This window comes from Bos indicus x Bos taurus, chromosome 11 (assembly GCF_003369695.1).
Source record: "Bos indicus x Bos taurus breed Angus x Brahman F1 hybrid chromosome 11, Bos_hybrid_MaternalHap_v2.0, whole genome shotgun sequence".
NCBI classification, from domain to species: Eukaryota; Metazoa; Chordata; class Mammalia; order Artiodactyla; family Bovidae; genus Bos; species Bos indicus x Bos taurus.
The window spans coordinates 98,245,673-98,273,490 of NC_040086.1; the positions used below are offsets into that span (position 1 = coordinate 98,245,673).

A 27,818-nucleotide genomic window follows, 5' to 3' on the forward strand; every position below is an offset into this window, starting at 1 on the left:
GGCTGGGGGCGGAGTCCTTGCAGTGTGTGCAGCACGCTGGCAGACGGCAGAAAATTCCACCAACTCTCAGAGTTTTGGGCCAGAGGTCATAGTGCCTTTGAGTGGCAATAGTTTGTTGTCGATACGAAATTTGTTCTGGTGTTCAATGTAGTCTGTGGAAATGGCCCTCTTAGGAGCCAGAGAAACTGGAACTTGTATGGGGACAGCTCCCTGTCAGGCGAAGGGGTAGCAGGAGCTGCCTCGAACCTGTCTTTGGTGTCTGGTGTGATTACAGCAGAGGGCGAGTGCGGCTGGCTTGCAGATGCCCGGCTGCCTGGAGACTTGGCAGAGCTCCCACCTCCTGCCATCAGCTGATCTACTGCAGGAAAGAAAAGTCCATTCTTGCCTGCCCAGAGCACTTGGTATAGAATTGACTTGTTCTACTTCACTGTGGTGACAAAGAGGGCCTTTTAGGTTGGTTAATTTCAGCAGGGCCTCGCTGGACTGTCTCCCTGGATTGGTAGGGTCAGATGGGCAAGTGGAACCCACGCAGGGGGGCTTGCTCAGGGGGACCCTTTGCAGTATTATGTTGGGCATTCTTTTATTCATCGTAAAGGGCTGCTTTCAAATGTGAGCAGAGATTTCCATGACAGCTAAGGGAAGTGCAGTGAATCCTCTGATAAGGGGTGGCAGGACAGACACCAGAGACTGGGCATCTTGCAGAAAGGCACCCGCAGGGGAGCTGTAGTCACAGGCGTAACTACCTGTACATGCCTTGGAAACTTTATAAGCAATCAAAGTAGACACACAGTTTCCTGCTGTTCCTCCATCTTAACTGTTTCCGGAGAGATGAGAACAGAGCAAGTATATAAATTATTCTTAATCCTAATTGTTTACTAACTTTAAGAAGACTGAATCTTGAGACTTTGCTGGCAGTCCAGTGGTTAAGATTTCACCGTCCAGTACAGGGGGTGTAGGTTAATCCCTGGCCAGGGAGCTAGGATCCCACATACCTCATGGCCAAAAAAAAAACAAAGCATAAAACAGAAGCAATTTTGTAACAAATTCAGTAAAGACATTAAAACTGGCCCACATTAAAAAAAAAAAAAAACTTTTAAAGGAAAGGCTCAATCTCAAAAAAAGTAATTTTGATTTTTTATAAAATAATTCGTATATCCTCCTTCCTTTTTCCTCCCCTCAGGTGGTGATGGACAAGATAAGCGGTAGTAAAAGAAATTAAAAAGTAACGGCATCAGCTCCGATCATGTTAGAATCCCTGTTTCTAGCATGCTGTTCTGGGAACCAGAGCATCCTGGGTCACCCTAGCTCCACCACTTGCTTATTAGATGACCTTCTTTCTCCTGATCACTTAATAATGAAGTGACAGCAGCTTCTTTATTTCCAAATTCAGTGTGTAATTGACTGTCTAAATAGGTGCCAAGTTCTGTGGTCAGAGAGTAAGATAAGGTCTTTTTTTTTAATAGTTCCTTAGGAACTCTAAATTCCCCAGTCACTCAGTCATGTCCAATTCTTTGTGACCCCGTGGGCTGCAGCCTGCTAGGCTCCTCTGTCCATGGGGATTCTCCAGGCAAGAATGCTATAGTGGGTTGCCATGCCCTCCTCCAGGGGATCTTCCCAACCCAGGGATCGAACCCAGGTCTCCGGCACTGCAGGCGTATTCTTTACCATCTGAGCCACCAGGGAATTCCCTAGAGAACTTACCAAAACACAGGGGGAAAACAGTAATCACACGGCAGAATGGGACATGGTGATGCTCTAAGAGGGAGAGAGGGAGTGAGGGTGTCTGCTTCAGGACTGCAGAGAGGACAAGCTGCCTGAGGCTTGGAGGGGTTGAATGGTATTAACTGATCAGATTGGGGGGGGGGGGCGATGGAGAACATTTGAGAGGGAGTTTTCTGCTCAGGGAAGTGGACCCACCCAGGGTTGATGAGGGAGTCTGATGCAGGATCTGCCTGGAGCAGAAAACACAGGTGAATGAGTGAAGTGTTTACATTCTAGTAAATCTGTCGGACACGGTAGTGATTCTTGTCAAGATCCCTGTCGAAGTCAGCCTTCTCCCAAAGAAGCTGACGATCCAGGGCTGCAGCGTGAGCGAGCACCACCCTGCTCTGAACAGATGTTTAGTTTGCCCAGACCACCCTCAGTTTTTGGTATGAAGGACTCTTGAAGCGTGTTTTCAGAATAGAAACTACTGTTTCAGACACGGGCTATCTATTCATGATACAGAACTGTGCCTTTAAAAAAATTTTTTTAAATTAAACTTTATTTTGTACTGGGGTATAGCCAGTTAACAATGGGATAGTTTCAGGTGAACAGTGAAGGGACTCAGCCATACACGTGTCCATTCTCCCCCAAGCCCCCTCCCGTCCAGGCTGCCATATTACGTTGAGCAGAGTTCCCTTACCATACAGCAGGTCCTTGTTGGTTATCCATTTTAAGCACAGCACAGTGTACACATCCATCCCAAACTCCCTAACTCTCCCTTCCCCCATCCCCTCCCACCAGCAACCAGATGCTCAAAACTGCCTTCTCGAACCAGATTTCCTAAGGTCCCACCCGCCAAGGTGAAGAGTGCAGCTGTCCTGGGTGTGGGCCGCCCAAGCTCAGTCATTCAGGTCTGGTCATTAGGTTGACACCCCGTGGTGTAGCTTCAGTCAGCACATTCTAGCAGTTCATTCAGTCACAGAATTTAGCTGTTAACCTGAACAATATGGAAAATGAAACCCAGGTGGACTACTGAGCTCTCTCTTTACCTTCACCAGTGAACTTGGGGCTGCTGCTCCAGGAGCACTTAGCAAACATTTGTTCATGACCTCTGTCTGCTAGGAATCAGGACACAACAGATATTGCGTTGCTCAGTCTTAATTATACCGCGGGAAGTATATGTAAGTGCCGTGTAAATCTACAGAGAAGTGTGATTAAATCTGAGAAGGAGGGAGGGAAGAAGCGAGTGCAGCTTCGTAAGGAGGTGAGATCCTGCAGTTGCTCATTTCAGCTCGTACTGACCTGAAGGGGAGTTATCTGGACAGAGGAAAGACAGAACATTCTGGCAAAGGAAGCCTGAGCAACCAGCCTGGAGTCTTTAGAGAGGATAATGTGTTTGGGAGGAGGGTATTTCTCTGTGCCAAGAGGGAGGGCGGGGGCCATGGGTGAGACCTACCAGTCAGGTGTGTTGGGCCAGGTTGGAAGGTCCAGCTAAAGTTTAAGATGGGTTCTTTCCTTTCTGAGACGGAGCCAGGAAAGGTTTCAAAACGTGGAAATGACGTGGCAAAGAATCTGTTTCTCTTCACAGTCAAATAAATAAATTGGACTTTGTGGTAGGAAAATAACAACAAAAATAACTGGTTGCTCTGTGGAGAGGAACTTGGGAGGAATGGTGGGTGATAAGGCTGAAGTGCCGTCGTATTCTTTTCCCTCAGAAGACAGGTCTCCTCATAAAAAGATAGTCCTCAGAGTTTGCTGGGTGCATGCCCGTGCTTTTCTCGAAACCTCTTGAAGCTGCTTTAATCTCTCAAGAGCTGGAAACTGCCCGGAACTCAACAGTGCTGTTTAGCTCCCAGCCGGTGGGGGCAGGGAGTGGAAGCGCACAGGGGCCTCCATACCCAATCCTTGACCCACTAATCCTTTCCTGTTGGCTGGGCGAGGCGAACAGATCATGGGAAGAGCTCTCAAATGTTTCTCAGGCAGCACAATTTTTCTGTCTTGTGTAAATTATGCAAAAACAACTGGAGAGACCATAAAGCTTATCTGGTCTTTTTTTTTTTTTTTTTTAAACACCAAGTCACAGACTCTTCTCTGTAGAATATAAAGTTAGAAGGGTCTTGGGACCATCTCAGTATCACCTGGCATTTTTAGTCGTTCTAGGAAGTCGGGCTCAGGGCGGGAAGGCCGCTCAGACGAGGTCACGTGTTACTGACACGCATACTTGCTCATTGTTAGTCTGCACCTGTATTCTTCTGGGCATCCTTCCTTGGTTAGAGGATAAAATGGCTTATTTCTGAGATGAGCAAGTACTGCTTTCTGGCACAAATAGGTCAGGTTTTCTTTTTGACGTTAAAGTTTGGTGAAACTGTCTGAAAATCCGAGTTTAAAGTTGAGGTGGATTGAGTGCTGTGGGGAAGTACCACCTACTCAATTGGCCTGAGTTTGTGGTTAACTGGAGCAGATAAGAGTCAGGTAGGACAAATTTTTCATCTTTCTTGTTTTTAATATACACTGTGATTTTTAATTTTGTGCACTCAGAGGAAGTAAAGCCCGTTCGTTGCCCAGGCTCTTGGCACCCCTATGAAGACTTGTAGGATTGATTTTTTTTGCGGTAACTGAGAAATCCACTACTTTAGGTAAATTCTATTGCTTTATGATGTTAAAGACTCACTTTATTTTTTTAAGGGGACTTATTGTTTTATTTTTTAACACCGAAAAAAGACTGTTACTTTATAATCATTTCCCTTTTCTTCACTGAGTAACAGGCTGAGATGGAGAAAGATGGAAAAGCTGAGTTAAGAGTAAATGTTCTCTAATCTCCACACCATGAAATGCACAGGCCAAATGAAAGGACTGTTGAGTGATTTTCTCAGTAATTCTTTGAGCTCCAAAGTTGGTGTTTTTTTGAATTCTCAAAGCTCTGTAGAATTGACAGCACAGATCATAGTTCTTTCCTTCACGTCTCTCACCGGGTCTCTCTGCAGTGCTGGTGAGGTGTCCTATGAAGGACCCACGTGGGCAGCTGTTCTTTACGAAGCATGGGGTCTGGGCTTCACCGTTAAATCCTGAGAAGTGACGGCCTGCAGTTCATTTATCTGCTCAGGCCCTCAGAATTCTTTATTTCCTTCCAAGAGGCTAATTCCATTAAATCTCCATTCAGTCTATTTTGGTGTCTTGCACTTAACTCAGGGCTTGCTGCCTTTTCAGAAAATGGACCCAAGCGGGGTCAAAGTGCTGGAGACAGCAGAGGACATCCAGGAGAGGCGGCAGCAGGTCCTGGACAGATACCACCGCTTCAAGGAGCTCTCGACCCTGAGGCGCCAGAAGCTTGAAGACTCCTACCGATTCCAGTTTTTCCAAAGAGATGCTGAGGAGCTGGAGAAATGGATTCAGGAGAAGCTTCAGATTGCCTCAGATGAGAATTACAAAGACCCAACCAACCTGCAGGTACGTCTGAGATGCGAGCTCAAATGTCATTACTCAAAATTTGTACAAAGATAGGTACTGAGTTATGACCTTGAGAGATTGAGTGGCAGGGAGAATGTAGGCCAGACATCAGGAAGGACTGACTCACGATCCTGAAAAGCCCTTAGTGATCGTATCAGCAAGCACGAATGTGGAGTCCTGCAGGTTCTAATTTCTCTTGTGGGGATGCTTTAAGCTGATGGTTCTCAGTCCACTGCTTGGCAACCATTGGTGATCCTTCAGTTTTTTTCAGGAAAGATCTGGGTTGATCTCTTGGAGTATGTGTTTTTGAGACAGGTATGCTAACTCACAGTGTTGTTGCTGGTGAAAGTTTATAAAGCTGTTTTTTTTTTTAAAAAAAGACAAAGCCTTTCTTCTCGTTCATTTTGTTGAGAGACTTCTTTTTAGTAACTGGCGCAGTGGTTGTGCCCGTGGTTCTTTTATTATGCCAGAGTCATCTGAGAAGAGAAAATGATGAATGCTGGTGAAGGGGCAGGCCCTGCCCAGCTCTGCATGTGATTATACAGAGGTACTGAGAAATGGAATGTAGTGAATCAAGTCATTCAAAGCGTATGGCTTCTAAAACAAGCTAAAAAAAGTGTCATGTAATGAATGAATGTGAGTGGCTTAGTACAGGATAAACAGTACCTGCCAAGAAAAAGCTCTCAGTATGGTTCTGTACTTCTGAGAGGGATCAGATGTCCATAAAGGCTAGTTTCCTGATAGAGAAGCAAATGAGGATATTCTGTAGCATCTTGCTGTCTGCCAAGTTGCGGTCCTCGGTGCCAGGCTTCAGGGGGCAGGTGTAGACACAGGCGTAATTTTGTGTAATTGAGGTGGTAGGGGATGGGTGGGATGCTGCGTGAGGGTCCATCATGAGAGGCAGTGGGATGCAGGCGGGGAGGAATAATCTGGGCGGGGGTGCGAGGTGGGGAGCAGAAGGGCGTGCCGCTCACTTCACGATCCCCCGGCAGGGCAAGCTGCAGAAGCATCAAGCCTTCGAAGCCGAGGTGCAGGCCAACTCGGGCGCCATCGTGAAGCTGGATGAGACTGGTAACCTGATGATCTCAGAAGGGCACTTCGCATCCGAAACCATCCGGGTGAGTTGGGGCCCTGCTGGCGTGATGGCCTGCCTCTGTCTGGCTGGTGGATGGGTGTGGGTTAATGCTTACCTGTATGTTTGGGTTCCTGAGGAGATAGATTCTCCTAGTTTCTTAAAGGAATTTGTGAAGTACCCTAATGGAGCTCCCCGTAGCCTGCCTTTGTAATACAAAGACTCAGTATGCCTGTAAACAAGCATGTGTGCACTCGGTGAGGAAGTTAATGTTCTCCTTACAGAACAAACAAGGGTGCAGGTAGACTGTGAGGAAGAGTGATCACTGGAGAGAAGAACATATTGGTGAACTTAGGGATTAGGACACAAAGATGAGTGGGATCAGTCACAGACACCGTCAGCTTCTGTGTCAGGAAGCTCTCTCTGGATCTCGGGGCCTTGCCCCAGGAGGGTTTACTGAGGTCTGGTCAGCAAGCCTGTTAAAGGTCCGGCTGTGAGGAATGACCTCACAGTGTGCTACCTGTTGGTCGGTGACCCAGGCTGTGTAACTGACTATGAAGCAGGAGTCCTCAGATTCTTTGTCTGACTTGTTTGGGTGCCATGCGTTGGGTTTGGGGCCATAATTAGTTTTTCTCTGTTTTGTTTTGATAATTCCAATGCCAAAGTATTAAGGGAAAACAAGGCTCTTTAGCGTGAGGTATGCAGACTTAGTTTCTCATGACTGGATGCTGTCTTCTGTCTTTGATTTCTTTCTTATCTACGTGTTTTGTTCTTTGTTATCCAAAGTCTCATTCCATTGAGGGACCAGCCTTTTCAGTCCTTGATGTGTCGAGGCAGTCCCAAAGACTGAGATGCAAGCTACATTCTTAAGCCCCAGCTAGAAATATTCCTTCCTCCGCCTTTCCCTGAGTGAGATCCATGGTGGAACATCCACAGGGACGTCATTCCCTTAGGATCTCGTCTAGTGGTTTTTAGCAGTAAATACTTGTTGTGTCTCTTTTGCTCTCATATACTGTGCAGTCTCTTATTGAAGACTTGCAATTAGCCTTATATTGTTAATAATAAACTGTTAACTAGGAATGATTGTAAATAGGAAGTAAATTCTAATTGCTGTATGACCAATCATTTAATTACTACATTCAACCCATTTGGGCAGTGTAATACATGTGTCTGCGATTAAATACAAAGACATAGGACTTCCCTAGTGATCCAGTGGTCAAGACTGCTTTTCCACTTTAGGGGGCCACGGGTTCAGACCTTGGTTGGGGAACTAAGGTCCTGCATGCCACATGGCACAGCCAAAAATATTAGAGATATATCTGCCCATTTCCCCACTCTTGTGTATAGTCTTACTGTAAATGAAATCAGCCAGAGTGAATGGGGCTGCTCTGGGCTAGTTTAACCAGGTTACAGGGAACGTGAGATATAGATCACGTGTGTGGCTTTAGTAATCAGTCCGAGGGCAGGAGACCCAGAACTCCCTTCAGTCCCCTCTTCCCTCTTAAGAGATCTTATTAAAGCAGCATTAGAAAGCACTAGCTACTCTTTGTTAAGAAGCTGTGAGCAGCCATTTAGGTGCAAACACTTCACCAGGACTTTTACATCCGTTGTCTCTAATCTTCACGGGAAGCTTGCGAGGGAACCATAGCCTAGAAGGGTAGGAACAGAGGCTTAGAAGTTTGAGTGACTTGCCCAGGTTCCCACAGCCAACAGGTGACAGAACCAGTGTTTCAATCTCCGGTCACAATTACTCGCTTTATTTTCCCAGCCCATGTTTCACTCCTACCTGCTTTCCGTAATTTCTCCTGACTGCCCCTCAGAGCTGCTCCTGCTTGCCCAGGCCTCTGTTGAGAAACCCAACTGAGTCAGCCAGGAATTCTGCTCTACCCCGCCAGCTGTCCGTGCGTTTCCCCAGCGCACCTGCTGCCCTGCCAGCTCGCGCTCTCACACGCCAGTAAGCTTCTGAAACTGGCCTCTGTCAGACCTGCGGTGTTGACACGATGAGACACACGGCAGTGGGAAAGCTGCTCAGTCCTGAAACAGGCCTGGCCCCGGTTCTCCCTGGAGGGTGTGGCAGCGAGAGATGTGAGGGACTGACAGCTGACTTGTAGGGAAGGATTTTTGGAGCCTTCTGTGACCCCATTTTGAGTGAAGTGAGGGTTTTCTGGGTGGTCCAGTGATTAAGACTCTGCGCTTCCACTGCTGAGGGCACAGGTTCAGTTCCTGGTCAGGGAACTAAGATCCCACATTGCCATGCAGTGAGGCCAAAAGTTAATGAAGAAACTTTTTTTCCCCTGAGCAAAAGGTTCTCATAGAATCCCGATGTTCATGCACCCAGATCCCACGGTCATCCCACTTGGTAATTGGTCTGGCCCGGTAACTCAGTAGCATAGTTTGGGCAGTCAGTGTTAACACAGAGGAAGGTGGGTGGTATGTGAAGGACCATGTCCTGCATAACCTGTCTGTCACCGGTTTAGACTTTCACACCATACCGGACGGCATGGCGCCCCATAGTGACCGCCACCCACATTGGCTCCCACATCCGAGTAGGTGGATATGGACTTGCCGTTGGTTGCCTTGCCCCTGCTTGCCTGGGAATGCCCGTCACTTCCTTCGCTTTGGTGGACTCTGGTTTAACCATTGGCGATGAAAGTGACTGTCGTGGTGGAAGTTTAATTGTGTGAGCATTTATTTTCCTCCCACTGTTTTCTCCTTTCAAATGAACCACCCATACTTGTTTCTAAGAGAATCCACCCACGTTGACTCGCCTATGGCTTTCACTCTTTCAGTTTGTGGGGAGTGGCGTCTCGATGATGGGTGGGCCCCAGGCCTCTCTCCTGGCGGGGTGTGTGTGTGTCACTCGTTTCTGTCTGTGTGACCCAGAAACTCCCAGTATCTTGGGTAGGCATAATCAACACCCTGAAATTGGGTTAGAAAGCCAGAACACATCGCCTAAGCATGAACTGATGATAATTGCCCCAGTTCCCAACGAGTCCTTACTAGGGCTGTGCTATGAGAACCCAAGATGCTGGGAAGGGACTGTTTGGACCTGTGGCTGCCACCTGGGTGCAGCTTGCTGTCAGCCTTTCTTGTGATGAACTGTGTACCACACGCTGTATCTTCTCACAGAAGCACCAAAACAACTTAGGCCACGAATCCTCTTTGAACGTTGACTGTGTTTCAGGATGCCATCTTTTTTCCTTTGTACTAAGGCCTCTTCACTTGTGCCTTGTAATTATTTCTTTACACGTATGATGCCTCCAGGACCTCTTGTTCTTTCCACTTTACCTCTGTGAATTCAGGACACACCCTTCAGTGATTCCTGCTGCTGTTCCTCGATGACACCTCATCTTTCCCTCCCCAAGTCTTCTGACCTAGAAATCCCACTGTCATAACTTAACAATTAATAAGAACTAAAAACATTATGTAAAGACTTACCAACAATATATCAATAATAATTGGTAATTATAAGAAATAGTAAGTTCTTTGGAGTGAACTAGAATACACATGCTTACAAAAGGTCAGTTGTTTGATAGGTCAACTGTAAGACCTACCAAAACACTGAGGTGTACGTGTTTACGTCTTCTCAGTTCAGTTTACCATTTCCCTGCAGCGTAGGCATTATCTTGAAAAAGACTGGTTCAGAGCTCTGGGAGGTGTCTAGCTGGTTGGAGCTCTGTGGAGGAGCCAGGTCCCCCAGACGTGGCTCTCATGTGGGGGGTGTTGGGCTCTTTAACCTCCAGACTCGTCTGATGGAGCTGCACCGCCAGTGGGAATTGCTCCTGGAGAAGATGCGGGAGAAAGGCATCAAGCTGCTGCAGGCCCAGAAGCTGGTGCAGTACCTGCGGGAGTGTGAGGATGTGATGGACTGGATCAATGACAAGGTACGTTTGAGTAGGAGGGAGATGCCATGACCCTGACCTCCTAAGTAGGAGAGGAGCACGCAGTAAACTGCACGACCCTGAAGTGGCCACAGCCCCTCTGGCACCCGTTTCATGATGGGTTTTGGGAGCCACTGTGCCCGAGTGTGTCTTGGTGACTCTGGCTCTGCTGTGGTCCCCAAACAGGAAGCCATTGTGACGTCTGAGGAGCTGGGCCAGGACCTGGAGCACGTGGAGGTGTTACAGAAGAAATTCGAAGAGTTTCAGACAGACATGGCTGCCCACGAAGAGAGAGTCAATGAAGTGAACCAGTTCGCTGCCAAGCTCATTCAGGTAAATGGGAAGTGCTGCGTGTTCTCATAGCAGCGTTATGGTAACTGCCTTTACATTAATATTAATGTGATACAACTTCATTAATTTTTCCAGAAGGAAAATTTTGATTAGGTGCCTGATTTTTGGGTGAGCAGGTTTTGATAAAGCATGTCTGAGTCCTGTTTAGATCTCAGTAAGGCAGCAGTATTGCTCACTCCTACCTTAGAAAACACTTTTCAACTTGTGGCTGTGGGCAGGAAGGGCAGAGTTCATTTGATCTCTTTACTCCGCCCATTTTCAGGTAGGGCTTGGTGAAGCTTTTATGGGCTGTTGAAGTTGGGCGTCACGGTTTCTCAGACTAGGGTGTGGTGGCGGAAGTTGAAGAGGGTTGGCAGGAGTCCACCGCCACCTCAATGCTCTTCTTGAGTCGGAGCTTCCCTGGACTCCTGGGAGCGGGGGAGCCCTGTAATGAAACAAGGCTCTCCCCTGGGAGCTCTGCAGCCAGAGGGGAGTGGGACTGCCTATCGCTGCTGCTTTATCATTGCCCACCCTGCATGGCTCCAGAGATGTCCAGTACAGTGACCACAGTAGTTTTTGCTTTAGGGAAAACTTGGTTTGGGGGATGGGGGTGCAAACTTTGAACCTGTAGATCCTTCAGGACTGGCATTTGTTTCCTCTTGGCTCAGTGATGAAAGGAGAACCAGCATTCCTCAGACATAACCTCGCCTCCCACATGACAGGATCATGGGGTCCTCAGGATCCTGGGCCATCCCCGGGTCGTGCCAAGGAGAGCGGGCGGGCCAAACCCCAGATCCCACAGGGGGTCCCACAGCCGAGGAGTGCTTTGCCTTATCACTTTACATGTTATTTAAACAAGACACAAGGTGGTTAGTGAGGAAGGAGACTTTGAAAGGAGTGTCTCCAGTGTGAAGTCAGGAACAGATCTGAAAGCCATGTTTCTGGGCAGGCGTGCTTCTCGGTAGCCTCATGACGCCGGACACCCTGAACTTGGGGTGAGCAGTTGTTCATGAGGCGCCCACGCAGGTGCCGCTGCAGGATGTCAGCGCAGGGGCTGCTACAGATGTCCAGAACTTCTCTGGAGAAGCACCACATGACTCCTGGGCTCAGACAAGGGCTCTTCCCTTTTTATAGAACAAGAAATGAAGCTCCCGTGGAAGGAGCTTCCCTCTATTCCACACAGAAAGCCAATGATTCTTCAGAACAGTCAGGATTGCTGAGGCAGACATGTCAGGGAGCCAAGGCCAGGTGAGCAGTGACAGGGTCACAGGTGCCGGTCTGAGTGTTGTGTCTGCCTTTCCTGGCCCAGGAGCAGCACCCTGAGGAGGAGCTGATCAAGACAAAGCAGGACGAGGTGAATGCAGCCTGGCAGCGGCTGAAGGGCCTGGCCCTCCAGCGGCAGGGGAAGCTGTTCGGGGCAGCTGAGGTCCAACGCTTTAACAGGTACCAAGCTGAGGGGGCTTGCAGGAATGGGATCTCCCGGCCAGGTGTGGTGAAGCCTACGGGGAGTTGAAGAAAGTGTGGGGCTGACTGGATCTCTGCCCTGTGTGGCATCCCAGTCCCGGATGGACGATGTAGCTACAGACAAACGGGTGCCTCTGTGTTGTAGGGATGTGGACGAGACCATCAGCTGGATTAAGGAGAAGGAACAGTTAATGGCCTCTGATGACTTTGGCCGGGACCTGGCCAGCGTCCAGGCTTTACTACGGAAACACGAGGGTTTGGAGAGAGATCTTGCTGCCTTGGAGGACAAGGTGGGTTTGGAAGGCAGCTGTTTCTGTGACTGAGTTACTCACCAGGGTCGGAAGAGCAGCCCTGACGAGCGTGTATCTCCAGGTCAAAGCCCTGTGTGCCGAGGCTGACCGCCTGCAGCAGTCCCACCCTCTGAGTGCCACCCAGATCCAGGTGAAGCGAGAGGAGCTGATCACCAACTGGGAGCAGATCCGCACCCTGGCCGCGGAGAGACACGCACGTCTCAACGATTCCTACAGGTAGAAGCGCTCCTCCAGGGCTCCACAGCCTGTACCGTGAAGCTTTTGTTTTAGAGCTGAGGTCAGAATTGATGGTTAGTTCTCTGTAACAAGGAGAACGTGTTACGGCTTTGGTATAGCTTCATAGCTTTCCTCTAGTAAGAAGATGCAGAAGACTTTTTCTTACTCTGTTTGTTATGTATTTCCTTGTTGTGTATTAATGTATTTCTATATTATATTTAGAGACTTGACAACTTTGTAGTATTTGTATATACAGGCACAGTATTGATGACTTTATAAATGTCTTTTTTCCAGTCCATATGACTTTGTTAGAACCAATATAAATGGAAATAGCTATTAGCAATAAGTATTTAGCAATCTGAGCATCATGTAAAATATTCTGTTAAAATTGAGTAAATCAGAAATTGAAAGGGAAATAGTATTTCTTACTAGTAACTAGGAGTTGAATTTGGGAATCACAAGGAAGTTGAATATAAGGGACAAGCTCAGGGAATTATAGTGATGGACAGAGCCTAAATTTTGAAGGATTGATTTCAGTCGTCTTTTACTAGTCTAGATTGGAAGAGTCCTCCCTTTCCCAGGGCTAGAGTTTGTATGGCTTGTTAGACTCTTGAGGACATAGAATTTGGAGCTCTGGGGCGGCATCTTCCACCCGGGGCCTCCCCTGGAGACCTCTGCTTACGGACCTTTGGTTTCCCAGGCTTCAGCGCTTCCTTGCCGACTTCCGAGACCTCACCAGCTGGGTCACTGAGATGAAAGCCCTCATCAACGCAGATGAACTTGCCAACGATGTGGCCGGAGCCGAAGCCCTGCTGGATAGGCATCAGGAGCACAAGGTAGTGTTTCCAGGGTCTTCCAGAAGTAAAGCCGTGAGCTTATAGTGTGTGGCTGTAGCTCTGTTACTTCCAGCCTGGAGTGGCTGAAACCTTGCTCACAGGTAGCTCTCACCATGGGGATTGGGGCTGGTTTTGCCTTTGGAGTCTGGCTTTTTCTGCTTCTAATAGATGGTTGCTGCTGCTGCTAAGTCGCTTCGGTCGTGTCCAACTCTGTGTGACCCCATAGACGGCAGCCCACCAGGCTCCCCCGTCCCTGGGATTCTCCAGGCAAGAACACTGGAGTGGGTTGCCATTTCCTTCTCCAGTGCGTGAAAGTGAAAAGTGAAAGTGAAGTCGCTCAGTCATGTCTGACTCTTAGCGACCCCGTGGACTGCAGCCTACCAGGCTTCTCTGTCCATGGGATTTTCCAGGCAAGAGTACTGGAGTGGGGTGCCATTGCCTTCTCCGAATAGATGGTTACTCTCCTGATATGTAACTCATTTAACCATGATTCATAAAATCAAAAGGGCCAAGCTCTAGCAGGGTGGAGGTGCTGTTTTGCATATGTATCCTGTGCCATCTTGAAAAATCTTTAAATGCTGAACTTCATGGTTGGTTTGAGTAAATCTAAACTTCATAATCTGCTCTTTCTCCAAAGTATGTCCATGGGAAATTAGTTTTATGAGATCTTAACAGGCTTTATACCTTAAGAAAAGGGTTTTCTGTGGCTAAGTAATTTTGGAAAAGACTGTTAAGGTTTAAAAAATTATTACTATAAATCTTCTGAGGTGCTAAAAATAAAAAATCAATATACAAAAGTCAGACAGCCCCCTCTGGACTAGCAACAGTTAAAAGCGTAATTTTTAAAAATACTAATTATCACGTGAGAAAATATAAAGTACTTGGGAATCTAACAAAAGTTGTTTAAGACATCTGTGGAGAAAGCTGTACAGTTTTGAGGAAAGGGGAGAAACAGAATAAAGGGGTGGGCATGGTGGAATGATTGCTTGTAGAGGTGCAAATTCTCCCCAAGATGTATGTATTCAGTGCAGTTCCAGGCAGAAGCCCAGAGGCCTTTGTGTCTGAAATGAAACATGCTGATTTTAAAATAAAATTGGAAGGGATTTCCCTGGTGGTCCAGTGGCTAAGATTCCTCACTCCCAATGCAGGGGGCCTGTGTGCAATCCCTGGTCAGGGAGCTAGATCCTACGTGCCACAGCTAAGAGTACACATGCCACATCCAAGACCCGGTAGAGCCACGTAAATAAATAAACGTGAAAGTAATTTAATTTGGAAGAAAAAAAATTAAAACCAGCTGAGACAATTATGAAGAACAGAGGAGGGACTCTTCCTACCAGGTATTATAAAATCATAAGTTTATCTGGCACAAGGAGACCTCAAATAGACCAGTGGAACAGATGATGGAGAGCTCGGGCCCTGTAGATATGTGGACACTTGATGGTTTGACAGATGGCACGAAAAGCCAGTAGGAAGCAGACTTCTTAGTAAGCGATGCTCTCCGGTTTGGTTACCTGGGCTGATACTAGCAAACCTGGCGTCATCTTTGGTTTGTTCTCATTCTAGATGTGATATTCCTGATTTGAATGGTTATATAAAATTCAACAACTTACTCTTTGTTACAAAGTGGTGGACATAAATTGTCCTTTTTTCCCCCCCATTAGGGTGAAATTGACGCTCATGAAGATAGCTTTAAATCTGCAGATGAGTCTGGACAGGCCCTGCTTGCAGCTGGTCACTACGCCTCAGATGAAGTGAGGGAGAAGGTATGAGAGGAGAAAGGGTCTTTTAATAAAAGTCTCTGGAAGCTGTTATCCATCCTTAAATATCCAGACATTGCATTCACCACAGTGTCAGAGAAAACTTAACGCAGGAGATTCTGCCTGGAAGTTAAGGAACAGCAAACACTTGTAGAGATTTAAAAAGGAGATGCATGATGATTGATTAGAGAAAGTTCCATTTGTGTGGGCCACATGCAACACATTTCCTCCTTAAAGGGGACTTTGCAGAGAGCTGATTCCTGCATTAGTAGCTAGAGTTGAGAGGAAACATTAAATTATGTGTATGTGTATATAATTCCAAAGTTTCAAAGTATCTTTGTAAAGATGCCTGAGGTACATTAGATAATGATTTTTATGTTTTTAATACTATATAGTCCAGGAAGAGACATTTTAAAGACACACTTTATTGTCGTTAACTTTACAGCCTTCAAATTAAGTCTTAAGCATTGATGGATCTAGTGAGTGTGTTCTGAGGAGAACCCACTCAGTTGACACCTCTCACCTAAGAGTCCCTGCTTCTCCTATGCTGCCTCACTTTTACATACGTGCCCTTTTTCTTCCACCAGAGGTTTACTTGTCATGTCTACCTAATATTATATGTGATAATATGGCAATAAATTATTAATAATTCTAGGTTCATCAAACAGGGCCAATTCTTAGGTTTAGCAGGACCATGCAAACCCTCAGGATCTGTGATTTTTGTGTGTGTGTGTGTGACTTGGCTGACACGTGCAAGTGAATGCTATCCTTTTTGTGCAAATCAGAACCAAGGCCTGAATGAAGGTTAGCAGAGGATTAGAAATGCCAGGAGTCTCTGTATCTGATGTTCCCCTCTCTTCCCCTGTTCCCCACCCCCCCACCGCCACCCTAGCTTACCGTGCTGTCCGAGGAGCGGGCCGCGCTGCTGGAGCTCTGGGAGCTGCGACGGCAGCAATATGAGCAGTGCATGGACCTGCAGCTCTTCTACCGCGACACGGAGCAGGTGGACAACTGGATGAGCAAGCAGGAGGTGAGTGGGGTAGGGAGCCGGCCACCTGTGCCATGCTGTTCAGCTGGCCCGTTCGGTTTGGGTTTAGTTCTGCGTCATGCCGAGGGAGGGGTTGCCGGCTTCCATGGCCCCTGCCAACACCTTTCCTATTGCTGAGACTGAAGGGCTCTCAGGAAAGGATCCGGTTTTTCAGAGGACTGTGATGGTGTAAAGTTTTTTGTTAGATTTTCTTTTCCGTTAGAACTTTGCATTTTGTGTGATTTAAATCTACTAGAGGTAATGAAAGCTATTGGAGCAAACTTTCAGTAGAGGGTAGAACGAGGGTTTCATGCTCTTGCTGGATTGGTTTTAAGTGAATCTGGAAGGACCTCTGGCTTCCAGGGGAGACCTGAGAGTTTCATGGCCATAGTCTTTATTCCTCTCCTTTCTGTATTGTGGCCTCAGCAGCCTTTGCTTTCTAGCCCTTAGAGGTGAAGGGCGTCAGACATTATGTCAACACTGTGTTTCCTCCTGTAAGGCGTTCCTGTTGAACGAAGACCTGGGCGATTCCTTGGATAGTGTGGAAGCGCTTCTAAAGAAGCACGAAGACTTTGAGAAGTCCCTCAGCGCCCAGGAGGAGAAGATCACAGTAAGACACCTTCCTGGCGTCCGTGCCGTCACGTGATCCTTAGCGTCAGCGGAGGTCTTTTCTTGTTCTGAGAGGCTTCCGAGCAGAGTCAGAGAAGTCTCCGGGTGCTTACACCCTCGTGAGGGTGATCAGCCACCTTGCTGGAGACACAGCACAGCTTTTAGAATGAAATTGTTCTCTTGATGTAAACCTCCAGGTTGATATTTCCTCCCTGTTAAAGTAGTTAAGAACTAAGGTAAAAGGTTTTCTCCCCAGTGAGCACTGATCTTGGAAGTAGGAATTGAGGAGTTACCGTGATTACGATGCTCAGCTTCCACTGCAGGTGGTATGGATTCGATTCCTGGTCAGGGAACTAAGATCCTGCATGCTATGTGGTTTGGCTGAAAAAAAGAATTAGGAGTTGAAAGACTGGTAACCTGTGTCTGACCCCGTCAGATCCTGCCCTGACATTAACTGCAGCCAGTGTCTGCAGGCCTGAGTGGAGCTAGCATCACTGAGCCATCTGACTGAGGACGTCAAGTAAAAACTCGGAAGTTAAGGGATAAAGGTTGTCATAGCAAACCTCAGACTGAAGTCCTTGACGTGGTCTAGAGCGTTTTGTGCTGTGTTCTGCACTCCCCTCTGTGGGCCGAGCTGTGATGAGCCCTCACCAGTGACAAACCCTCTTCTTCCTCCTAGGCCTTAGATGAGTTTGCCACCAAGCTGATTCAGAACAACCACTACGCGATGGAAGATGTGGCCACCCGGCGAGACGCAGTGAGTGCACAACTTCCTCACTAGCCTCCTTTCCATCCATGGGTGTCCCTCCCAAGGCAGGTCAGTTAGGGGTGAGAGTGGAGACTCACAGGGGGCCTTGCCTTCCAGCTGCTGAGCCGTCGCAATGCCCTGCATGAGAGAGCCATGTACCGCCGTGCCCAGCTTGCAGATTCCTTCCACTTGCAGCAGTTTTTCCGTGACTCTGATGAGCTCAAGAGTTGGGTCAACGAGAAGATGAAAACAGCCACGGATGAAGCTTATAAAGTAAGATCCTGTCGGCAGTGTCATGTAGCCCTTGGTCTGTAAGCCAGACACCATGCTTACAAATAGATGTAGCTAAAGAAAAAGAGATTGGAAGTTTCAAAAACACACTACTAAATGTAAGCTGGCGGTTTCATACGTCCCCTATGAAGATAACGTGCGAGTGCAGTGCAGCGTAACTTGCTGTCCTGTGGTTCGAGAGAGAACCTCTTTCTTGGCAGGACCCATCCAACCTACAAGGGAAAGTGCAGAAGCACCAGGCCTTTGAGGCCGAGCTCTCGGCAAACCAGAGCCGCATCGACGCCCTGGAGAAAGCCGGGCAGAAGCTGATCGATGTCGACCACTATGCCAAGGACGAGGTGGCGGCTCGGATGAATGAGGTCATCAGTCTGTGGAAGAAGCTGCTGGAGGCCACAGAGCTGAAAGGTGAGGGGAGGCATGCATGGGGTTGTGGTAGGTTTAGAGAGTTAAATGCTCGTCCTTGGTTTAAGTACTTGGGCCACCTAGGCGAGCTGCACCAGGTGACTGGGCACTGGGGCTCACTTCCTGAGGGAGTCAGCTGCGTGGGTGCCTAATGATGTGCAGGGTTGGCGGATGTGACTGTGTGCACTGGCTGGTGGGGGAGCCTGAGAGAGGAGGGGCTGATTTGGTCAGTGGGCCTGGTTGGCTGGGGCCTCCTCACTAGAAGAGGTCAGCAGTGAGCCGAGGGCACCTAACCATTCGTCAGCACTTAACCCATGGGGCTCATTCCAGCTCCGCATTTGGAAGGCAGAGCCGAGTTTGCAGTTTTCCTTCACCTTGTGATAGACGTGAAGCCATCACTGAAACCCTGCCCCGTCGTGGTCCTTCCGAGAGGTGCCGCTGTTTACGAGCAGCGCTGGCAGAAGGGTGATACTCACCCACAGACTCAACCTTGCTTCCTTGACCAGGCATAAAGCTCCGCGAGGCTAACCAGCAGCAGCAGTTTAATCGCAACGTTGAGGACATCGAGCTGTGGCTGTATGAAGTGGAAGGTCATCTGGCCTCGGACGACTACGGCAAAGACCTCACCAACGTCCAGAACCTCCAGAAGAAGCACGCCCTGCTGGAGGCTGACGTGGCAGCTCACCAGGTACGGGCCCTGGCCACGGATGTGGGGCCGTGGGCGTGGGAGCGAGAGGGGCTGGTCAGCCGAGGCCGGTCAGTTCGGGGGGTATGAAGTGTGTCGATGCCTTAGAGAATCGTGGATGCACCGCTTGCTTCTGTTCAGGTTGGTCTGCTTGCCCTTGGAGCTTCCTAGGAGCCCCAAATGGGGAAAGGGCGGCTGGAAGCGCACTCCAGGGAAACAACTGTGTGTGTTTTCTGTGTGTGAGCAAACCACACCTGAGGCAATAACGTCAGCCAGGAGACGTCCAGAACGCGCTTGGCCGGCCCCGGGCCAGGCTTTCAACACTGTCCTTCCCGTCTCCAGGATCGCATCGATGGCATCACTATCCAAGCCCGCCAGTTCCAGGACGCGGGCCACTTTGATGCTGAAAACATCAAGAAGAAGCAGGAGGCCCTGGTAGCTCGCTACGAGGCGCTCAAGGAGCCCATGGTTGCCCGGAAGCAGAAGCTGGCTGATTCCCTGCGGTTGCAGCAGCTCTTCCGTGACGTCGAGGATGAGGAGACGTGGATTCGGGAGAAAGAACCCATTGCCGCCTCCACCAACAGAGGTCAGACTGCCTCTGTCAGACGGAAGTCCAGTTAGGAAAGGGAGGGGACCCGTGTCCGAATGAGCAAAGTAAAGTTTCAGTTGAACTGAGTTTTTAAGTGAAACCGTGGGGAAAGCTGAGAGTGATGGGGTTGACTTTTCTCTTGACTTGGGAGTGGTTTCTCTTTCAGGCAAAGATTTAATTGGAGTCCAGAACCTGCTAAAGAAACACCAAGCGCTACAAGCAGAAATTGCTGGCCACGAGCCCCGCATCAAAGCAGTCACACAGAAGGGGAACGCCATGGTGGAGGAGGGTGAGTGTCATCAGGAGGTGGCTTTGTTCTCGTTTGTCGTTTCGCCCGCCGAGTGCATGGTCCCGGGTCAGGCTGGGCTAGGGGTTGAAGACTGTCCCCCCATCTCCTGACTGTGACTCTGACTAGTCCATAACCTTTCTGAACCTGAACTCACCCCCCAGCCACCAGCTTCTCAACTTCTCCCACAGTTGAGAAGACTGCTGCTGCTGCTGCTAAGTCGCTTCAGTCGTGTCCGACTCTCTGCGACCCCAGAGACGGCAGCCCACCAGGCTCCCCCATGCCTGGGATTCTCCAGGCAAGAACACTGGAGTGGGTTGCCATTTCCTTCTCCTGTTGAGAAGACTAAGTGAGGTCAAATACTGAGGAACCTGAGACAGTGCCCAGCACTCAACGAGTTTCCAGGATGGAGAGTAGGAGGGGGCTGTGGGTTTTATTGTTTGTTTATGATGACATCACTAATGCCAACTAGGGCCATCTGCTTAGAGTCTAGACAGACATCGTGGTCTGAGGAGATCTGTTAAAGGGTTGGAACCTGGGCCTCATATAAAACTGGGAACATGAAGGGACGTGGCTCCCTGGACAGAGTCGCAGAGGCTGTGAGCACTCAGAGGACCTTGTTTGTCCCCATGTTTCTCATTGTCCTCCTTCCCCTGCCCGCCCTACAGGCCATTTTGCTGCTGAGGACGTGAAGGCCAAGCTCCATGAGCTGAACCAGAAGTGGGAGTCGCTGAAGTCCAAGGCCTCCCAGCGGCGGCAGGACCTGGAGGACTCGCTGCAGGCCCAGCAGTACTTTGCTGACGCCAACGAGGCTGAGTCCTGGATGCGGGAGAAGGAGCCCATCGTGGGCAGCACCGACTATGGCAAAGATGAGGACTCGGCCGAGGTGATGCTTACTGGGGGTACCAGGCTCAGGCTGGGGCCGGTTAGGAGAATGTCCACGTGTGCAGGGTGCAGTCTCATGGCTTTTAAGGTGTTCCAGCATCTTCCGCTTTCCTCTGGTAATTCTATTATGCTCACAAAAGAGAGAAGGCAGCCTTGGTGTTTCACTCTTAGCCGTGACCATGTCTCCGTTCTTCATTTTTTCTGTATACCTATGTGTACATAAGCACAGTTTTTTGTTAGTCATCTTTTTTGAATGAAATTCTTAAATTTTATTCATGAAGGTCTAGGTGTAGCCGTGTGCCTGCCTTTTCTTGCCTCTTCACATAAACCGTCATGAGCTGAGTATTGACCCGACCTGATAGGGTTTGGAGTAGCAGGAAGCACCGAGGGTGGTGGGAAGGGGGTTTACTGGAGGAGGGCAGCATGTGCCCAGCTGCCACTTACCAGGAGTGTTCAATTCTCAGGATGGGTGGTGGATCACTGTACATGTGATGATGTTCTTTTTGACTCCTCATCTGTTCCAAGGGTTGCATAATTAAGTATGGATGAAAAGATTATAGAAAATGTGATATTTTCTCCACGTTAAGTGTTTATAATATAAAGGGAGAGAGAGTGATCAAGTCACCGGGTAGCTAAACAGATTTCAGAGGCAGACGGTGTGTTGGGGAGGCAGAGGGGCTGCTCTGGCTCCTTGCTCAGGGTTGCCGTGTGTGACTTGGATTTCAGGCTCTGCTAAAGAAGCACGAGGCATTGATGTCGGATCTCAGCGCCTATGGCAGCAGCATCCAGGCCCTGCGGGAGCAGGCCCAGTCGTGCCGGGTGAGCAAGGTTTTTCCTGTCAGCAATTGCGAGATCCCAGGGGTTGGGTGGGGGCCGGGGAGCAGGGGGGCCAAAAGACCCAGGTGCTGACAGCAGGTAGCATGATCATAGGTGACATTCTTTTATTTATGTGTTTTTAGCTGTGTTGGTCCTTCATTGCTTCATGGGCTTTCTCTAGTTGCAGAAAGCGGGAGCTACTCTTCTCTGTGGTGCACAGGCTCTAGGGCATGTGGGCTCAGTAGTTGGGGTACCCAGGCTCAACAGTTGAGGGCATAGGCTTAGTTTTTCCAAGGCATGTGGGATCTTCCTGGACCAGAGATCAAACCTGTGTCTCCTGCATTGGCAGGCAGATTCTTAACCACTGACCCACCAGGGAAGCGCCTGTAGGTGACTTTCCTGTGACCTTAAAGGTCCCAGACAGCTGAGCTTCCTGAATCAGATCTTGTTGGTGGGTTCAGAGGAGAACTGTCACCAGTGTATGTTTGGTGAATGTGGGTCTTCTGCTGAGGCTGGGATCTGCAGTGGCTGAGACGGCACTCTGGAGACATCCCGTAACTGTGTTTGCCCTTCCTTTGGATTTTTAGCAACAAGTGGCCCCCATGGATGATGAGACTGGGAAGGAGCTGGTCTTGGCGCTCTATGACTATCAGGAGAAGAGTCCCCGAGAGGTCACCATGAAGAAAGGAGACATTCTCACCTTACTCAACAGCACCAACAAGGCAAGCACAGAGGATGACCGGGGGTGGTTTCCACGTATTAGGTGTCTTGGGAGCTTGTCTTTCCAGGATGAGGCTGGTTTAAAACTTGAAGTTACTAGAGTTTCCAGGTCAGTCTCCCGTGTCGTGTGGGTTTACTGTTTTGCCTGTGACTGAGATGACCAGTCTGTTTCCATAAATACCTGAGAGCTAGGGTAGTGACTCTTACTCTCAAGGAGAGCTTTTTCTTCATGGACCACTTCCAAGTGGAATTTTTTTCTCTTTTGAGCCAAAGTCTGCTTCTTTGTCACTGGTACCTGTTGGTTCTAGACTGTAGGGCCCCACAGCAGAGGGTTGAAGACAGGCTCCAGCATCACCCTGTAGGCTCCGCCTTCTCATCTTCTCCAACTTCAGTGCTGCCTGGTTCATCAGTCTTTCTTCCTTAACGTATTCTGACTGACCATGGCCTTGGAATGAGGCCATCATCTGAAGAGCCCCCCAAGATCCTGCCCCCTGTCTTGGTGTAGGCTGGAGAAGTGTTAGGCACCTCCTGTTCCCAGCCACTTAGCTCACCTGGTCGTGGGACTTTGAGGAAACCCTGGCCAGTGTTGTTCTGCTGACCCTAAACCTGAGCTAACTGCCTGGTCTGACTCTGGTGTACTCAAGAGCAGCCTCCCCCAGTAGAAGCTGTGGTGATGGCAGACTGTGTGTCTGTGTTGGCCCCACAGAAGCCACTGGTCACAGGCAATCACGGGGGGCTTCGGAGGTCCCAGAGCATCTGAGGTTTTATTAAATTTCCTGAAGTATGGCTAGAGGCTGCCGTGTTAGCACAATCCTGCGGCATCTGTATGAAAGAGAAGGCGGCCTTCCTGCTCCAGTGAAGTCATGGCTGCCTCGCTTATGACCCTCCCCATACGCGGCAGGTCACGAGGGGACCGAAATTCCCATCTCCACACCAGGTGACTTTGGTACCGTCACTGGATCCTCATGATGTGACTAGAGCTCTTCATGTGTGCACGTGTGTGTGCACGGGCCTCCTTGGGTTCTCCCTCCATCGGGAGGAATTTGCCATGAAGACAGTCTCTTTTTGCCTGTAGGACTGGTGGAAAGTGGAAGTGAATGACCGGCAGGGCTTCGTGCCGGCTGCCTACGTGAAGAAGCTGGATCCTGCGCAGTCGGCCTCCCGGGAGAACCTCCTGGAAGAGCAGGGCAGCATCGCGCTGCGGCAGGAACAGATCGACAACCAGTAAGAGCCTTGCGGGCGGTGGCGGAGGGCCGGTGGAAGTCTGCGCCTGCGCCGTGCGTTTGTGAGGGGCTGTGGTGGAGGCCGCCCTGAGCTGAGGCTCCAGGGCGAGCACTCTGCCAGTGCCCATCTGCGCTCGAAGGTGTACTCTCCCCCCGTCCCCACGGCATAGCTTACCCACACAGCTCCGATCCCAGGAACCTTTAATCCCTTTTTTATCCTTTGGTTTGTTGTTTTCCCTGCATTTGCCAGTTGCTTTTCCTAAACAACGTTTGCTAATTATCACCATCTGGATCTTTGTTCTCCAGTTCAGGAGGTGCTCTCTGAATGGGGTTTTTAGCTGTTCCACACCTCTTGAGCTCTGTCCTCTGCAAAAGGCTGCATAGAGTGTGTTTCTCTACCATGGTTTTGTGCTCTGAGAGTGGAGTGTATGTTTTAGGAAACAGCTCTGCACTCTTTCCTGTGGCTAAGCTCCCTTAAAGACCCGCACCCCTCTTTTAGGGCACGTCTTGCACCACTAATGAGATCTAAAGCTGTGGACACCTGGGTGATAGCCAGGAAGTACACTCTGACAAGAGGCTGGAATGGTAGAACTTTTTTGACCCTGTTAATCCCTGCAGAGGTCAGTTTTTATACACTTACCGATGCTTTCTATTACCGCTAAGAATGAGAGGTTTTGGCCTGGATCATAAACATGAGAGCAAAAAAGTGGACCAGATCACTGACTCCAGTTGCATGTCAGCCCTCAGGAAAACCTCTAACTCCGGGCGGTCAGTGTACCCTGGCCTGGCTCTGTGAAGCGACCAGTGTCTCGAGCCAAGGAATGTTTACTGCCTTAAGCATGGCAGACAGGAAAACAAAGGTGAACTAACTCTCTCGTGTCACTGGATTTGATTTTCCTGCTCTTTCCTTACTGTGACTTCATTCCCGGGCTAGCCTGCTTCCAAGAGCTCTCGAATGACTCCGTCATTTCCCCCTTGAAGCATCCAGCGTCCTGGCCCCCGTCGGAGCCGCTGCCTCACAGCCCGTGGATTAACCCACTAATCCGTGCGTGCTTTTGCTGTGCCCCCCTGTGCAGGACGCGCGTAACTAAGGAGGCTGGCAGCGTGTCTCTGCGTATGAAACAGGTGGAAGAACTGTGAGTAGGCCGGAAGCCCTGCCGAGCACCACCCGCCGCCCCTGTCCATCCTCCCTTCCCTGCTTCTCTTGAAGGCGCTCACTGGTCAAGGAAGGCGAGGTGGCGGGAGGGCCCGTCTCTGGCAGCAGCTTTGGCTCACGAGGGAAGGGGTTCGGGTGAAGCCGTGTCAGCTGTGGCCGCTTCTCTCGTTGGTGCTTCTGTGCAGCCGTGCGTTCAGAGCCTGGTCGGTTCACCTGCTGTTAGCTTTCTTACTGGACTAGCCACTGTCAGCAGACTGGGCGGCCGGTACCCTAGTGCTCCTCTCTTGGCAGGAAACCAAATGCCTCTTAAAGTCTCTGATTCTTGGTAACACGTTCCTGTTTTATTTCGCTTTTGGAGACTTAGATTCTATTTTAGATCTTTTTTTAACTTTCAACTCAGTTGTATTAAGTTTGCTATTTTCACATCTGCAAGGATACCAGGAGTTCAGCCTGTTGTATTTTGGTTCCCAAGGGTTCAAGTGTTGTTGGATTCTTCATAAGAAATCCTCAGCTAATGAAATGTGCTTTACGTGATTTCTCCTTCCAAAGTGGCCAAAACTTCCTGAGAAATAAGTATATTAACGTTAGAAACAGTAGGAATTCCCTACTGTTCCAGAGATACTAACACCCTGAATGAGGCTGTTGTAAAGCTCAGCGTGCCTTTCCCCACCACCTGGGGGCTGCTGGCAGAATCATACGACAGGAGAACAGGCCCTCTGCATATACCACGCCCAGCAAGTCCATCTCATCGGGCAGCTGTGGTCGCATGGAGCCTGTGTTGTGCTGAACGCTTGGTTTTGGTCCTTTGTGGTTGTGGTGTTGTCAGTGCACACGCGGCCCCGGGGCTGAGTGTGCCGGGCTGTCCCCGCCACCCCATTGTGAATGGTGCAGTGTGTGCTTGTCCCAGAGGCTGTCCGTGGGTCCTCGGGGCCTGTGTCTTCACCTGCTGTCTGATACTCTGCCGCCACGGCGTCATCCTTATCAACACACAGCCTTGGACCGCCTCTCGAAGACACAGGTGGTCTGCTTCCATAGGAAGTTAACCCACCTCCCCTCCGTCCCTCGTCACCCTCTTGAATTACTTCAGGTACCATTCTCTGCTGGAACTGGGAGAGAAGCGTAAAGGCATGTTGGAGAAGAGCTGTAAGAAGTTCATGTTGTTCCGTGAAGCGAACGAGCTACAGCAGTGGATCAATGAGAAAGAAGCGGCCCTGACAAGTGAGGAGGTTGGCGCGGACTTGGAGCAGGTTGAAGTGCTGCAGAAGAAGTTTGACGACTTCCAGAAGGTATGGGAGGTCTTGCAGCTGAGCGGAAAATTGTTCAAAGATTTGGATCTCTTGACATTTGACTGTGGATGTCTGGAATGAAAATTACAGAGATTATATTCCTCTGTCTCTGTAGCCATTTTTAAACAAGTTTAATCATAACTTTTCTTGCACCAGTTTAGTTCTGAGAAGACATCAATACGTGCAGTTTTCTCTACATGTTGTTTTAAGAACTTGCCTAATCTATCATACAAAAATGTATAAAAGTAGTTCTCCTAATTAGGGTTAAGTTCACATAACATTGGGCTTCTCTAGTGGCTCAGTTGGTAAAGAATGTGCCTGCAACACAGGAGACCCAGGTTCAATCCCTGTGTTGGGAAGATCCCCTGGAGAAGGGAATGACTACCACTCCAGTATTCTTTCTTGGAGAATGCCATGGGTAGAGGAGCCCGGTGGGCTACAGTCCATGGAGTCGCAAAGAGGCAGATATGACTGAGCGACTTTCACGTAACATACAGTTAACTGTTTTCAAGGATACAGTTCAGAAGCATTTGGTTCGTTGACAGTGTTCTATTACCATCACTTCTGTCTGTTTCGAAAGGAGACCACAGACCCATGAAGCAGCCTCTCCTTACCCCCCTCCCCGCCTCCACACCAACACCTGGCAAACACCAAGCTGCTTTTTGTCTCTGGATGTATGTGTCCTGTACATTTCATATAAATGGAAGCACATATTATGTTACTCTGTAACTCGGGGCTTCACAGAGGGTTTGGAAAGTCTTGTTATTGTAGATGGACCAGTGATCTTCTAGTGTTTATTGGCTAATGCTCCGTGGTGTGTATATATGTACCACATCTTGTGTATCCATTCCTCCAGTTTAAAAATACTCTTGTGGGACTTCCCTGGCTGGCCAGTGGTTAAGAGTGTGCTTCCAGTGCAGAGGGTAGGGGTTTGATCCCTGATCAGCAACGTTCCAGATGCCTGCGTACTGTGGCCAAGAAGCATATATATATTCTTATGACCAGTTCAGTTGGGTGGGAGGGTGCCTCGTGGCAAGCTCTAAAATTTCATCACATTTTTAATATGTGTCCTCTCCCCCACAAAGGAAGGTTTTTAAAAAATCTCCAGCCAGAATAGTTTTTCATTAACTACAGTTCGTTTAATAAGTAAGAGACAGGCTATTTCCAACGCCATGTGGTTTTCTTCCTTCTTCAGTAGCAGCAAGCAGGATTTTCTGATTTAGGTCATTGTCAAGGAGTAGAAAAACTACTTATGGGATACCTGTCAGATAGAAATTTATGTAGTTCATGAGTATCTGTGGTCCTCCTTTGGATTGCTGTTGTGAGTTCTAGTTACATTGTCTTTGTTCTTTGAAGGATCTCAAGGCCAATGAGTCGCGGCTGAAGGACATTAACAAGGTGGCTGAAGACCTGGAGTCGGAAGGTCTGATGGCGGAGGAGGTGCAGGCCGTGCAGCAGCAGGTGGGGGTCTGGCTCCCGCGTGGAGCCTGCTCGGGAGCAGCTTGGCGCCCCCGGCCTGTGCTGTAGCCCAGCTCACGTGCCCCGCAGTGCGCAGTTGGGCCAGGGTGCGGGTTCTCCGTGTGACCTGCACTGTGTTGTTTACCTTCAACGGGAGGGAAAAACAGGTCTCCTTCTTAGGCCCCTTAAGTATCGTGGTAGTTATTGAATCTTTTTTAGGCCTTAACTGGTAATAAATTCATGCAGTTCCTTAAATGAAAGGTTCTGTGTAGAAACACTTGGTCGCCCTGTAGACTTTAATAGCTCCTCTGGCCAGTCACGTTGCCTGTCTCTCTGTAATCTCTCCCATGCCTCCAGTTTGACTTGACAGTGGCAGGTGTTACTGATGTTTCCTCTAATAATGTGATTGTTTCCTTCTCTGCTTGTAGGAGGTGTATGGCGCGATGCCCAGGGTAAGTGTCAGGTGCCCCGTCTATAACTTGAACTTGAGGATTAACTCTTGGGAAGAGTATACAGTCAAGAGTCCCATAAAGATTTCTGTTCTTGAACCTCTAGAGATGCATTTTGTGTGTAAAAGCCTGTGCAAAAGAAATAAGTTGATTTCTGTGTGTCATTCTCC

General features: G+C 49.1%; 1 protein-coding gene across 16 annotated transcripts in view; it reads left to right on the top strand.

The window, feature by feature from the left end:
* SPTAN1 (spectrin alpha, non-erythrocytic 1) overlaps window positions 1-27,818 on the top strand; it is a 58,436-nt gene that overhangs the window by 5,579 nt on the left and 25,039 nt on the right. For 9 of the 16 annotated variants that reach the window (XM_027556468.1, XM_027556459.1, XM_027556466.1 and 6 more), the window contains exons 2-26: window positions 4,912-5,151; window positions 6,144-6,269; window positions 9,967-10,107; window positions 10,291-10,437; window positions 11,744-11,877; window positions 12,044-12,188; window positions 12,271-12,425; window positions 13,126-13,261; window positions 14,923-15,024; window positions 15,911-16,048; window positions 16,545-16,655; window positions 17,334-17,411; window positions 17,520-17,675; window positions 17,894-18,098; window positions 18,602-18,783; window positions 19,123-19,366; window positions 19,536-19,658; window positions 20,324-20,541; window positions 21,267-21,359; window positions 21,944-22,078; window positions 23,152-23,300; window positions 24,376-24,435; window positions 25,543-25,741; window positions 27,098-27,202; window positions 27,628-27,651. In XM_027556468.1, the coding sequence (XP_027412269.1) occupies window positions 4,915-5,151; window positions 6,144-6,269; window positions 9,967-10,107; window positions 10,291-10,437; window positions 11,744-11,877; window positions 12,044-12,188; window positions 12,271-12,425; window positions 13,126-13,261; window positions 14,923-15,024; window positions 15,911-16,048; window positions 16,545-16,655; window positions 17,334-17,411; window positions 17,520-17,675; window positions 17,894-18,098; window positions 18,602-18,783; window positions 19,123-19,366; window positions 19,536-19,658; window positions 20,324-20,541; window positions 21,267-21,359; window positions 21,944-22,078; window positions 23,152-23,300; window positions 24,376-24,435; window positions 25,543-25,741; window positions 27,098-27,202; window positions 27,628-27,651 (3,543 nt within the window). In that variant the 5' untranslated portion in view covers window positions 4,912-4,914. The remainder of the gene's footprint in view (window positions 1-4,911; window positions 5,152-6,143; window positions 6,270-9,966; window positions 10,108-10,290; window positions 10,438-11,743; window positions 11,878-12,043; window positions 12,189-12,270; window positions 12,426-13,125; window positions 13,262-14,922; window positions 15,025-15,910; window positions 16,049-16,544; window positions 16,656-17,333; window positions 17,412-17,519; window positions 17,676-17,893; window positions 18,099-18,601; window positions 18,784-19,122; window positions 19,367-19,535; window positions 19,659-20,323; window positions 20,542-21,266; window positions 21,360-21,943; window positions 22,079-23,151; window positions 23,301-24,375; window positions 24,436-25,542; window positions 25,742-27,097; window positions 27,203-27,627; window positions 27,652-27,818) is intronic. The other 7 variants (XM_027556473.1, XM_027556465.1, XM_027556467.1 and 4 more) reach the window with 1 other exon arrangement.